This window comes from Cyrtonyx montezumae, unplaced genomic scaffold (genome assembly GCF_038088225.1).
Source record: "Cyrtonyx montezumae isolate F1298 unplaced genomic scaffold, pur_monq_1.0 scaffold_22, whole genome shotgun sequence".
NCBI lineage: Eukaryota > Metazoa > Chordata > Aves > Galliformes > Odontophoridae > Cyrtonyx > Cyrtonyx montezumae.
In genome coordinates, this window is record NW_027071959.1 from 3,115,845 (window position 1) to 3,129,938 (window position 14,094).

The following is a 14,094-nucleotide window of genomic DNA, read 5'->3' on the forward strand; positions in this document are numbered from 1 at the left end:
GGTGTGTGCCATATCATTGATTCACAGTGGGAAGGATAGGGTCAGTCTTGGTTCCTGTTGAGCTTCATGGGGGGAAGTTTTGCCCTGGGTTTCATTAGGACTGAGGCTTTCCCTTCAGCTCTGCCTCTGCTCCGGGCCGTGCCCTGCACTGCTGATGTCGAGATGTTGTGTTCAGCTCCTTACTAAGGTGACTACAAGTAGGAGGATTTACAATTTGAACCATGACTTGATTTAATTAATCAACACGAATGTTGCTTATTTATAACATAAACCACAGCCTATGGATAACTCTGCTGTTTAATTAAGCTTATCACTGGGAACCTGATCCAGCTCCTTGCTGCGTTAATGTAACTAATTCAGTACCCTCTCTAAGAAGCATCATAACGAACTGCAGGGGATGTAATTCACTCTGCTTTACAAGATGAGTGTAGCTGGTGCTGGTGCATCTCATCCATGACCCACTGTTGGGTGGTGATATCCTTCTGCTTCTGTGTTAGCACAGGGCTGCTTCCATCACATCTGATGGGGACCTGAGCAGCCTCACCAGAGGGTTTCTATCATCTTGATCACTAAGAATCTTGGGGTCTGGTTTGATTTAGCCTATGCAGCTCTGCTTTATCTTTGCCTTTTGAATTCCTTCCTTTCTCTTCACCCTTTCCTGCTTCTGTGCATCACATTTAAAACTTCTCCATGTTACACAGTTGGAGGGGAATCTGTAATGAGCTCCCAAACCAAATGCAAAGGCTGTTTGCCTAAAAATTACTCTTTTCCAACAGCTGAACACCACTGTATGGAAAACTCAGAGATTCTTTGGGATACGTTGAGTTATGTTTATGATTTAGTAGTTTAGTGGGTAGGGATGGTGATAGGAGGATGGTTGGACTACATGATCTTGTAGGTCCTTTCCAACCTAATGTATCTATGGATCTATATTGAAGGATGTTGCCTCCTGTTGTGGTTCTCCAGGCAGCCCTTGTCACCCCACATAAGGTCTCAGCAGGGATCTGTGTGCACTGCCCCAGGCTCAGAAACCTCAGGTCTCTGTAGGTCTCAGCAAGTAATTTAGCAACAAAGCGATGAGTTAAATGCACTGTAACTGATGCACATTCCCCGCAGATCTCTGTTTGTTTGAACCTCACCTGTGTCCATGTTCTTCTTGGCTTCCTCAACGGGGGCATGGCTGTGGTTGTTGACTTTGTGGGGTATCCTGAGTGAGTGGTTCAGTGGGCACAGGTGCTAATGTGGGGTCAGGCAGGAGATGCTGTGTGTGAGCGAAGAGAGAAAAAGCAATTTTGCATTAACACATCATCTTCTTATCAAGCGAATATTAGATGAAGCAGCAGTTTGCTGTTAAGAGGGATGCAAAGGGAGGGAAAGCTGTCAGAGTACAGGGAAAGAGAATCCCTGCCTGGTTCTCTTATCCAGAAGCCAGGGGGAAAATGCACTGAGCAGAGCACACCAGAGGGGAAAAGCAAGAAGACGTTAAAGTAACCTATTAAATTAGTGAGGGCTGAGTGGCAAAAAATAAATAAATAGAGTCTGCGTAGACTGATGGAAATTGGATCTGAAGGGCTTCCACATCTGGTGTGGCAGCTCTTTAGCATCTCATTTCACTGTGACTCAGCAGGAAAAGTTGTTTTTTCGACAGTAAAACAAAGAGATGAAAACTCTCCTGAAGGGCTCCAGTGTCGTGTTGTAATTGGATTGAGCTCTTCCATGGAGCTTAATGTATCCGAGCTGCCTGCAATAGGGACAATGTCTCCATTATTGCCTTTTCCTACTATTATCCATCTCTGTGATCATCTCCTGCTTGCAGGCTGCACTCTTCCCTCGCACATCTGCACACCAACATCAGGGCAGTTTGTGTCTTCCATCCAGGCTGAGGCTAGACCCTGACCCTGCTCCTTATCTTCACACATTCCTCTTAATGTGCCACTCCTCCTGGCGCTCCCCTCTCCCAGAAGCTCCACTAACAGTGCTCACTTGGCTGTAGTGATGCATTTGGACGCCTGTGTGTTGAAGCAGAAGTGCCAAGTTGCGGTGACACTAAATAAAAAGCTGCTAGAGAAGAGTTTCTGAAGTCTTCTGGCACATTAGCTGTGATTATTTGCCGTGTGGTCTTGCAAAACCTTGGGGAGACACTTTATCTCTCGGTGCCTCTGTTCTCCATCCATCACAAGGGAAGGAAAGTCATCATTTGTCTGTCTGCTGTCTTTAAAGGCGCTGTCATATCTGATGTCTGCGCCCGGCGTGGTGGGTCCTTGTCCTTGGATATATCTCTTAGAGATTTGTAACAGCAGCAGTGGGTAATGGTTTGTAACAGGAGTAGAACTGGTGCAAAATATCTACGGGCTCTCCATACTGGTGAAAGCAAAACCCCAGATCTCTCAGCCAGTGCAGTATTTTCCAGTTCTCACTTGGATGTTGGGGATCCATCCAAGGCTGTTTGCTGTCCCTGTGTACGCCGTTAATTAGTGTTAATCAGCTAGATGGGGGAGTCCAGGGCCAGGGCTGGCACTTCTGTGCTCCACCGTTGGGTCTGAGCTGTGCATCCTCTGCAGTGTGCTCGTGATTGCCAACTGGGGAGAGATCAGTGAGCGTTGCCAAAACCCAGAGTCCTACAAATGATGGAGATGCAGAAAAAAAGAGCAAATCCACAGCAAATGCAAAGATCCCAGGAAGGGTATGAGGAAAATGCTCATGAAGGGCCTTTTCCATACCCTACTGCCATGAATGGAAATCCATTGGCTTTAGAGGGACCCCAAATCCCTGTCCTCCCAAAACGTGCTGGAGATTGGAGAAATGGCTCTGTCCACAACAACAGCAAAGTGTCAGTGTTGGAAATGTTGCTCTCCTTCCGTCGCTGTCAATCAGTAAATCCCAGAGTGCTGCAGAGCTGTGTGCGTGCTGGAATAGCCTTGGCTGCCACTGAAATACAGCCACCCCTGGGACGGAGCCCTGGGCTGCTGTGATGATCTGTGTGTAGGTACAGGACATGCTTTATGGTGTGTATGTGACCAGGAAAGTGTCCTGTGCCATTTGGGGGTGTGCATCCTCTGTCCCGCAGAGCCCCATGGCCACACTGTGCGTTGCCATCTCTCTGTGATCATAGCCATGAATCCGGGTGGATTTTTCCCCTTTGCTTGTTGGATTTATTATTATTATTTTCTTTATATGTTTAAGCTTAGGGTTTTACACATTCTTTCTTCCTTTGTCATTCTTCTTGTTCGCCTGGCAGTGGCACTTGGGGGTTGCGTGGTTGTTTTTCTTGTATTGATGCTCTCCACTGACTTAATTAAGATCTTTCTCCTTTCCTGGGCTTGTTGAGCTTTCTGGCCCCACCAAGGCTTCCCACTGCTCTCCTCCTGAAAACCACTGCTGCTGGTGGTCACTGGGGACCATAAAAACGGGCTGAAATTCTTCTTCTTGAAGCACAGCTCAACTCGGCGTTGCTGAAGCAGAAGACAGGCAGAAAGCCATGTTCAGTGGTTTTGGGCTGGTTTCTGAAGGCAGCAAGATGTAGGCACTACGAGCAGCTGTGTGTGGGTATGGGGAAGTGTCCATCCAGGAGCTGGAATTCTGTGGCAGACTGCAATCTGCCTGGACAGGTGTGGGAGCCTGTGGAGGTTGGAGGCCTTCTTGGTGGCCTGTCCCACCCGCAGTCTCCAGCATCCCATTCCCCCCACGGCCCCAACCTTCTTCCCCTGCCCCAGCCTCACCTGCGCCTCAGGAAGGTGAAATCAGTCATCTCTTCTTCTCCCTGCTCTTTTCTCCTCTCTCTTAGGAAGTCTCTTGACAGGCTTTTCTGGGGATTAAAAAGGTCTTAGCAGGGCACAAAGACATGATTGGAATCCGCAGCTCAGGACTTTATCCACGGCTGCCATGTGCCTCCAACCTGAGTGTGCAGAAACCTGCAGGAGCTCTGGGTGCCATGCCAGGAGCTCGACTTGCTGCCGTGCTCCTCTGTGAGAGGAGAGCATCACATCTGGATACGGCATTTCCATTTGGTCCTCCCAGTCCTCATCCCACTGCTCCCATCTCCTTGCTTGGGTGCAAAAGGAGAGGAGACCCACCCTGAGAGGGACAGTGCCTGCCTAGGCACAAAGCAGGCTGTCCTCAGGCTGGGGAAGGGAAAAGAGAGCAGCATCTGTCCTGCAGAATGCCATTCTGATTTTGTGTACACAAAGCAATTATTAAAGAAGAGAATAGAGGCTGCATTTCAAGCAGGAGGAACTAAAGCCCTGAGCTGTTTTTATCACGTCTCCCTTCCCTGTCTCTCCTGAATTCACTCACTCTGGATAGCAGAAATGAGAGGGAAGCTCCATTTAAATGCAGATTTTCAGTGTTGGCCAAGAGCAATAAACAGCCCTCTGCTCCCCTGATCAGACAGACGTTATCAGGTCCCTTTGTCCGCGAAGGAGAGAGTTTATGTTTTTAGTTATCCTTATTCCTCATTGAGATCCTCCTTCCTCTCAGAGACAGCATTCTGACGACTCCTGATTTTGTTTTAAAGCAGCACTTCAGAGCTGATAATGGAAACACAATCCCACCCGTTCCTCTGCTGGAGCTGAGCTCAGCACCCTGTGATGGGGAATCTGCTTATTGCTCCCCGTAGTGGCAGCCCGGAGGGTCGGTGCTGCGTGCAGCAAGATGTGGCTGTTCTGCAGCCATCAGTGGTCAGTTTGGGTGTGAAGGTTCCTGGGTTTGGGACCAGGCTGGCTGTGTGTCTGGCTGATGGGAGCGGAGCATGGAGGGCTTGAGGTCTGCTTGCAGTAACGATTGGGAGAGGCTGGAGGTGTGATTTTAACCTGTCAGTGGAGAGACCTGAGAAATTCTTTAGGTGGCTTTTTGCCTCGAAGGGACAGGCTGTGGGCTGTGTCTGCCAAGCCAGGGCTTTGCTAAACCTACACCAGCTGAGGATGCAGCTGTGTTTCTGAGCATTGCTTTACATCTTAATGGCGTGAAAAGCATCTGAGGAAATGTAACAGTGCTTAATGAAGTTAACAGGGAAATGTCAGCTGAGCACAGATCGCTGTGGCAGCGCACAGAGTGCCCTGTAACGTCTGCTCCGTGGTCCTGCTCCGTGAATGCTGCTTTGTTGGATGGAGAGGGGTAATGGATGGAGCTGTGCTGTGCTCAGGAGCTTTGTGGCTGCGGGGAGAGGAGGTTCTGTGCTCCTGTTTGAGAGCCAGCCAAGGGTGAAGGCATTGGGTCTGGGTGTCTGTGAGCTGGCTGCTGTGTCTAATAGGACGAGCTGCCGTGTCGGAGCTGGGCTGCAGAAGAAAGCTGTCTGCATCACTGAGAGCACTGCTGACAGTGCTGCCTGTCCACTGTCAGCTCTGTGCCGAGGAATAAGGCTGAGCTGCTCAGCAAACTACGAGTCCTTCATCCTTCTGGAGAAAATCCTGTGGAGGGAGGAGAGCGTTGGCCCCTCCTCACGCTGCGCTCTGCTGAAGGGTGATGAGAGTGCCACAGCCCGGTGCCATTCCCACCCAGCAGGGCAGCCATGTGTGCCCGTGCCGTGGGGTTAAGGAATCGCATCACTGCTTCAAACTCTCTGAGCAAAGCTCTGCTGTTCTTGTGCCCCTGTGGGCTGGGAGCAGGGCAGGTGGGGGTGAGCGGTGGGAGAGGTCTGCTCTCAGAGGGCATCACCTGCATTTATCTGCTCCCAGTAACACCTTCCTTGTTCTGCTTCTTGTTCAGTCCTTCACCTGGAGCATTTAATTCGCAATCTGTGCTTGATGGGGATTTAGAGCTGAGAAATCCTGAGTGACTGTAACCTGGCCACTTCCAGCACCTATCCAAAGCCACAAACTCTTCTGCTTTATAACCTCTAGCATTGTTTGCTGTTGTGTTAGGTGCAAGGAAAACCTGTGTGCATGGTCTAGAATAGGAGTTGTCAATATAACAAGGAGGTTTATCCATTGGGATCGGAACATCTCCAGCTGTCTCCTCCCAAGAAGTCTCAGCACCTCACTCCCCACTGCTCCCCGGTCCCTTTGGAGCCCCACTGCCCTCCTCAGATGTCCACTGCCATCCCCTTTGCTCCCAGCCCCCACAGAAATATTTTCCCCATCATTCGTAGGGAAAGTGGTCGAGATATGGGGACGTTGTTATGACGGGGAAAGGAGAAGTGATTTTTGAGGCCAGCAAAGTTCAAAGACTTTGCTGTAAGTTTTCAGGATTAAAGATGTACTTGACGCTGCTTCCCATGTTTAATAGACAGGAAGAGATGAAAGGGAATTTATGTAAAGATTTTCCTCTATACTTAATGATGCCGCTATTAGATGTGCTGCGTCCCAAGACGTGAAGTTTTAAAACCAACCTTTTTCAAACTTTAAACGACTTTTTCTGTCCTCCGGGTCTGACACATAAAGATGAGCTCAGTCTCATTACCCAGTCCATCCTGGGGACTGGTTTAATGTTTAGTTAACGCTAACCAGGCTCTCAAAATGACCGAGTGCTGTGGTGGGGTCAGAGAGCTGAGGTGATGCAGTTGATTATGCATTAGTGGAAGTGAGCTTTGGAAACTGATGAAGGAAGCATGAGCGTGGAGGCGTTGTCCGTCGTAGTGATTTCTGAGCCTCTAAAGTGCAGAATAATGAGTGCGAGAGCGCTGACGCCGCTCCCCTCCGTTCTGCTGGGTCAGCTCCTGGCAGCTGGAGGCATTGGTGCTGCTCAGCAGCATGAGAGCTTTGCTTTATCCTTTCCTGGAAAGCGAGCTGCGTGCTGGGGCACCTTCCTTTCCCAACTTTGTAATTAGGAGCGGTCACCGACTGTATCAGCATCTGAAATCTGGCGATATGTGCTCACGGCCTCAGAGGAAAAGCTCAACCTTTCTGCATAATGAGCACAAGATTAACGGCCCCAGCTCTGCAGGCAGCAGTGGTGCTCTCTGGTGCTCACCCAAACATCTGCACATCCTCCACAAGAAGCATTGCTGCGTCCTTTCTCGGTGCCGTTCCCCTAAAGCAGGGAGAAAGCTGTTGGGCTGCAGCTGGGCTGGTGTGGGCCCCACCAGCATTGCTGATACCCAGCAATGAGGTGAGGTTTATTTTGTGGCTCAGAAAGGTGAATTTCTTAGCTGTCCCTTAGGTCGTTTGGGTGACAGGATTGGAAGATGTCATCCTGGAGTCCAGCTTCCATCTGTCACCTCAAGGCCAATAGCTTTCCTTTTACCTGTGGCTGTAGCTGCAGTCCTTCCTGCATTTTCTGCGTGCTCTCAAGTTTGAAAAATGCAAAACTGGGTGAAGAAGGGCAAGAAGAAAAGGGGGAGAAAACAGCACACTGGTGCATCTCAAGGTATTAACGAGCACACAGACCAGGAGAGCCCCACAAATCCAATGCACAGGCACTTCTGGATGGTGCTTGTTCCCTTTGGAGAGATGTTAGGAAGGGGGACGTGGCCGTGGGTGCCTTTCTAACAACCACAGCACAGCTCAGAGGGAAAAGCAGTGTCCTGGAGGAGACCTCCCTATACCCGGAGCAGTGAGGGCAGTGCCAGCGCATTGAGGTGCTGCGATTTCCGCTCAGCTCCGATTGCTTTTTGCCTTCGTCACCGAAGTAAAAATAATTTTATTACTCTCCATCTCTGCCTAACGCAGCTTTCAGTGGGTGGGCCCAGGAGCTGAGTTCAGGAGTCGAGTGCTTTCTGTTTGAAAAATATTTGTCCCTTCCCACCCACGGCTGCCCACGTGCTTCCCGAAATATTCCCGCTGCCAGCGCCCGTGTCGGCACCGTACCGACGCTTCCTCATGAATAAAGCAAGGCTGTTGGGGGATGTTGTTCCGTTCTTTGTGTGCTGGGATGGGGTGCAGCTGGCTGTTGTGCTCGGGGAGGGCTGCAGCACGGGCAGTGCAGCACGAGTAGCTCGGCTTCGCTGCAGACTTCACACCCACGTGTCTGGCGAGAGCTGGAGGTGGGCGAAGCTGCGGGAGGAAGGATGTGGCAGGAACGTAGTGCTGCTGCGGTGCGGGATGTGGGAGGGGGTGATGGGATGTGGGGTGCCCCCGCTGAGCCTAACTGCTCTGCTCTGCCCCTGCAGCAGCCATCCTGGATGACCCCATGGAGTGCAGCCGGGGGGAGCGGCTCTCCATCACCCTGGCCAAGAACCGCATCAACCGCGCGCCCGAGCGCCTGGGGAAGGCCAAGGTGGAGGTGGACATCTTCGAGCTGCTGCGGGACAGCGAGTATGAGACGGCGGAGACCAGTGAGTATCTGTAGGGCTGCTGCCCCATGGGGCTCTCTGCTGCATGCTGCCCGGGCTGCAGAGCATATTCTGTTGTAGGCTTGGAGCCAGGTCCCCCACTGGTGTTGCCATCACTCGGCTCAGCAGCCTGGGACGAGTTATTTTCTTTAATCTGTGTGTCAATAAGCAGAAGCAATGATACGGGAGGTGATGCTCCTTGACGGCGTGCAAATAAGAGACTCTGGGCCAGTTCCGTGCAATTAAGTTATTTTTAAAGCCCTGCGGAGCGCCGTGTGTCAGCTAACATGATGGCTTTCTCGGTGCTGTAGATTGGCAGTGGATTTGTTTACACAAAGTGGAATTTTGAAGTCCTATGGATTGAAAAGAGCTGTTTCGGAAAGAGCAGACACCTTCCACGTTGCTCTAACATCCCTCCGTGCAAACAGGTTGCTGTGGTCGGTGATCCCGGCGATGCCTGATGTGTTAATATCAATGATAAGTAAAGCATCCTCGCTGGGCCCCGTCCCACAGAGCTCCCAGAAGCCACAAGAATCTGTAATAGCTTCTTCCTTAAGAGGGATAAACACTTTGGGATACGATATCTTCCTTTTAGGATCAGTTGTGAGACAGTCCTGAGTTCAGGAGGGGGCTGTGTATTTTTTAATTACCAGGAGCGTTGGAAAAGCTGAAGGAATCATTTAAATAATGGGGATTTTAGATGTGTTTCCCTGCGGCTCTTGGTTCCAGGGCTGTGTAACCCGCAGAGCATCCCGGGAAGGCTGCGTTTCCATTTCCTCAATTAGCGTTTGCATTATTTATAGACGCCTTTGGTTAATAAAGTGCATTTCAGCAAGTACCTGTGCGCCTATTTATAGAGCCTGCCAGGCAGCCTGGATGGAAGTGCCACGTGCAGCTGTGCTGAAAACAAGCAGACCTCCGTCTGCTCCTGTCTCACTGCTGGGTCACCTGTAGGATGCAGAAGGGTTGGGGACAGCCTGCGTTTCCCAGTCTGACTGCAGTGTGCCCCCACAACCATCCCAGAACCCCCCCGAGGACCGCAGAGCACTGCCAGCTTGCCGTGCCCCGCTGTGCCATTGAAGGAGTCCATTCTTTTCCCTTTCTTGCTTGTCGCGGTGTTGCTGTTATCTTGGCTCAGGGATTGCAGGAAGCAGCAGCTGGATTGCTTTGTGCCATCGCTCAGGGATTGCTCTATGGGAGCATTTTTCAAGCAGAAGAATACCCATTTGCTGAGGGGGGAGAATTCTGCGAGAAATGGTTGTTTGCAGCGAGCGTGGTGTTTGGGGAGAAGGTGGATAATGGGATAAATGAGGAAGAAGCAATTTTCCATTTTGAATTTCCACCTCGGGGTGATTTTCGTTGTTTTCTTTACTTTGATTAAAGAATATGAGGAGTCGAAAGTGGAGCAAAACGATTTGATTTTGGTGAAGTGAGAATTCACAGAGTTTTGCAATATGTTATTTGCGTTTCCTTCGGAGGGAAAAACATCTTGGAGCGTTTCTTACAAAGAGACCAATCTGGATTCTGTGTGACTCCACTATTAATGTCACTGGAGTTACTGCTGATGGATACTGCTGGAGGAGGAGAGGCACCTCCCTTAGCAGAGATTTCAGGACTGCCATAGCTCTCCAATATGACTCCGCAGCTTTAACGTGCTGCTGATATCTGTTAGCACACGTCATGTTCATAAAAGCAGTTTCGCTGTTTGAACCTACGACTGCAGAGCAGTCAGACATCTGTTTAGTCACACTGCTGTCCTTGGAGCTCCCCGCTAGCTCTCGCAGCCTGCATGCCTTGCTGACCACCTGAGGAGCGATGCTGTGACGTCCCATCAGTGATCCTGTGTGCAATTAGGGCTGTGAGAAAGACTTGGAGGGGAGGCTTTGAGCGTAGCACTGTGCCATGTCCCTTCCCTGCTCCCAGGACTGACTCAGTGCATCTCACTGTGAGGGACTGCAGCAACACGCTCCCTGCAGCAGGTACAGCATGAGTCAGTCTTAATCGCATTCATGCACGGTTTGCTATTTCAGCTTTGGATGTGAATGAAGACAAACACTGACTGTTCCCACAAGTGACATCTGTAAAGTCCTCTGTTTTGAAATGAGTTTGTAGTGAAAGCTGTTTTCCCATTAGAAGCAAAGCTTGCTTTCAGTCTGTGTTTGACGTTTCTGCTCCTCTTACGTAGACCCAAACCAGCTCATTTAAACATGGCTTTAACTAAAACATCCTATTGCTCTCAGTGCCCAGGGAGAGCAGCCAGCATTCATCCTTTAAGCATCATTCTGTTGTTCATCCAAACGCCTTTAAGGTCAGACTTGATTCTCTCAAGTGATCTTTCCCAATGATTCTTTGATCTCGGGGGCAGGTCAGCAGTCAGTGATGACCACCAAGCAGGTGGTCCTTCATTTCCATGTGCCAACATTTCCAAGTCCACGCAGTGACACCGGCCCATGTGTCCTAACAGCCGTCCCAGCAGTTGTGTGGTCCTGTTGGATTTCACCTATAAGCCAGTTCCAGCTGTGGGGCTGGTTGCAGGTTGCTGGTAGGACACATGAAGGGTGCTACGTAGCACTGCCTGTTTATGCAGCTGTTTTTGTTGGTTTTTTTTCATATGAGAAGCCCATCCTGGCTGTTCATGATCCTCTGATATGTTTTGCAATCACGGAAATGTTGAGGTAATCGCACGCCATCCCTGCTCGTTTATTTTCAATTAGAAGCAGGAGTCTCTACGTGCCGTTGAGAGCCCTTGGATCAGTGCAGGGAGGGAGATGCTGTGCTCCTCACACAGCTGGGATTTGTGCAGGAACACTTTGGGTAAATGCTTCCAGCGTGCCCTGAGCCCCCAGAGGTGGCTGTGACCAAATGGGTGTGCGTGCACATGGCAGCAGTGTTCCTCCTCGTCTCCCTGGGGAGGCTAACAGCATTCGGGTGATGTTTGAAATGGGAAATGTGTTTGGATTACAAGAGCTCTCCCAGCACAGCCAAGGCCTTTGCCTTGGGCATCTCCACTTTATTTCCATTCATTTCCTTTAATTCCTCTGAACGCTTCAGCCTTGGAGGGCCAAACGGGCTCTTTTTCTCCTGGCAGTTGTTGCAACTGCGTTGCCATGGCTACTTAACCTGATTTTTGTTCTCAGTGGGCGAGATGAGAAGATGAGCACTCGCCAGACTTTGTCCTGCGCTCATAACAAAATCTGCCCCAGGACTCTGGCCTTGATGACCCGTGGTTGAGCAGCACTCGTCCCCTTCTGCCCAAGCACCGAATTGCAGAGCATCCAATGGGGCTGTGCATGCTGCCGAGACAGCAGCCTCTCATCGGAAAGGATCTTCTTGAAGAGGGATAAGTGCCCATAAAATTTTAAGCAGGGAGAAAAAGCGAGTGCTGCGTTCCTTTGAAGATGCCTCTGAAAAGCATTGTGCTGTAGGTGATGGAGATGGCAGAGGGAGAGAGAGCACGGAGGGAAGGAAAACCCCAGAGAAGGTGTCTGCATGTCATTGGCGCTTTCTATAAGAAGTCAAGGCGGTGGTGCCCCATCCCTGGAGGTGTCCACGGCCAGGGGATGGGGCTCTGAGCACTGATGGAGCTGTGGGTGTCCCTGTTCATTGCAGGGAGTGGCACCAGATGAGCTCTAAGGGTCCCTCCCAACTCAAACCATTCTCTGACCCTGTGAAAAGTCCCCAGAGAGTGACAAATGAAATCCTCAGCTTGTGGCTCTGTATCCCAGCCTCGAGGCCATGGACACTTCTGACATGTAATGTCACCTCTGTGTTCTGATCTCCTGCAGGAAGCAGCTGCAGGTGTTCTCTTGCTGAGCACTCGGCCCCATAGCTCACTGGATCAGAAAATCCTGAGCACATGATGAGCTCTCATCTCGCGTCCAGCCTTGATTTAGAGACCTGGAGTTGATAGAAAACCTGCTCCGTTCTGTAGTGTGGCAGTCCTGGTGATAAATTCCCTTCGCTACAAAACACATGTCCTAGTTTGAAGTTTCCCAGCTGCTTTTCCCAGCTGTCGAACGTAGCTAACTTTCTGCAGCCACCACAACATCTTGTCCAGCATGTCAGCCTGGAGGGATGACCGCTCCAAGGCGGATCAGCAGTGCCATACTAAAGAAGCAGTATCTTCAAAATCTCAGCTTTTGGAGACACTGGTTTAGCTTCTATAGGAAAATGTGCAGCCATGAGCTCTGAAGCTGCGTTTCTGGGTGAGGCGATGGCAGGGATTGCAGCTGGGGCAGTCGGGGGAATGCCATTCAGCTGAATTTGTGCTGGGAATTAAAAGGACAAAAGGTTGCGGTTTAACCTGGGAAGCTTGAGGAAAGAGATTTAACTTCTTCATTTTGTCAGGGCCTTTTTGTTGTTCTGCTAACCTTGGTGGCGTGGAGCCAGAAGATTAACTGCTGCTAAAAAAAAGAAAAAAAAACAACCAGAAATGAAAAACAGTAATGTGATTCCTTATTATTACCACTGAGCTCTGCAGAAGATGAGGGAAGAAATTCAGACAAGTTTGTTTGCTGCTGGATGATGATGGGTCACTGCTGCATTTAGTGGCTTCCATAAACTTTGCTTAGCATTGTCCTTGGAGTGTACTAGGTGGGGCTGAAAAGGAAAGTTCTGACAGAGGGACCCTTGTTCTGAGCTGGAGATGAGGAGGTGGGACTTGGAGAGGGCTGAGGTGGGGTACAGGGGTGCTGGGGAAGGATGAAGAGGAGGATGTCCTGGGCTGGGTGTCAGAGGGAACAGACAGATTTGGGGGAATGTGAATGGCAGGGAATAAATATATTGTGTATATATATAGCATAGTGAAGCAGGTGCTGCTGGCATCGCTATCAGCTGGGACAGGGCAGATTCTAATGCATTTTCCTCTCTCTGTGCCTGCAGTGTGCCAGATCCTTCCCAAAGGAGTGGTGGGTGTCCTGGGGCCTTCCTCCAGCCCGGCCTCCAGCTCCATTATCAGCAATATCTGTGGGGAGAAAGAGGTGAGTGGGCATGTCCCGTGTCAGCAGGGTCTGTGCCATACCCCCCCTCCTTTCCGTCACGCTCCCCAAACCCTCTGCAGCTCCACATGCCCCCTGTCCCAGCAGCAGGGATGCTGCCTTCCATAGCTGGGGGCAGCGACCTGTCTGCAGCACTCCTGGACATCTCTGGCAGATGCCTTGCTGGAGTCCTCTGTTTGCTGGAGAGTCCTCCCTGTGATCCGCTGTGCCTCCTAATGATCAGAGCTGACAGCTTGGTTTATCACCTCTTCCCTTATTGCTCGCACTCTTGTAGCTTCTTCTTTTTCCATTTCCTCTCTCATTTCTGCCTTCCTTGTCCTTGCTTTCATCTCTGTCACCTTTTCATTCAGCTTCCTTCACGTGCAGCACCAATGTGAGCCGTGTCCCCGCTGACAGGGCTGCAGAAACCCTGGAATCCCTTTGGAAAGCTGCACCCCTCTGCTGATGCAAGCTATCTGTAGCTGTGTCCACACTACGTGCCTGATTTAGTATTTTATAAGCCTTGAACTGTCTTACACTGATCCAGCTCTGCTCACAGGAGAAGAAATTGAGTTCCCTTCTCCTAGTTCATCCCTTTAAAGCCAGATAACATCTGAGCCACTCAGTGAATGCTCTCTGGAGCCTCCAAGCGAGGGGAGTGCCTGAACTGAGCGCTGGAAATAACTTGCATTCACAAATGAGTGCTGTCCTTTGTTCCATGAGAATCAGAAGTGTTGAGGAGATGGAGGAGAGCTGTGAGAGCTGGTGCTTTGGGCTACAGCATGATAGGTCTCTGGAGTGTATTTTGTAGTGCTTTCTGCAGTTAAACGTCCCAGACGTTTGCTCCATTCCAGGTAAAGGCAGCTCTGCAGTAACAGATTGCAAGTGTTTTTCCCCTAAAATTCTCATTCA

General features: G+C 50.4%; 1 protein-coding gene across 1 annotated transcript in view; it reads left to right on the forward strand.

The window, feature by feature from the left end:
* Window positions 1–14,094, forward strand: part of GRIK4 (glutamate ionotropic receptor kainate type subunit 4) — an 85,731-nt gene that overhangs the window by 26,004 nt on the left and 45,633 nt on the right. The window contains exons 2-3 of the mRNA XM_065738485.1: window positions 8,045–8,209; window positions 13,088–13,185. Of these exons, the coding sequence (XP_065594557.1) occupies window positions 8,045–8,209; window positions 13,088–13,185 (263 nt within the window). The remainder of the gene's footprint in view (window positions 1–8,044; window positions 8,210–13,087; window positions 13,186–14,094) is intronic.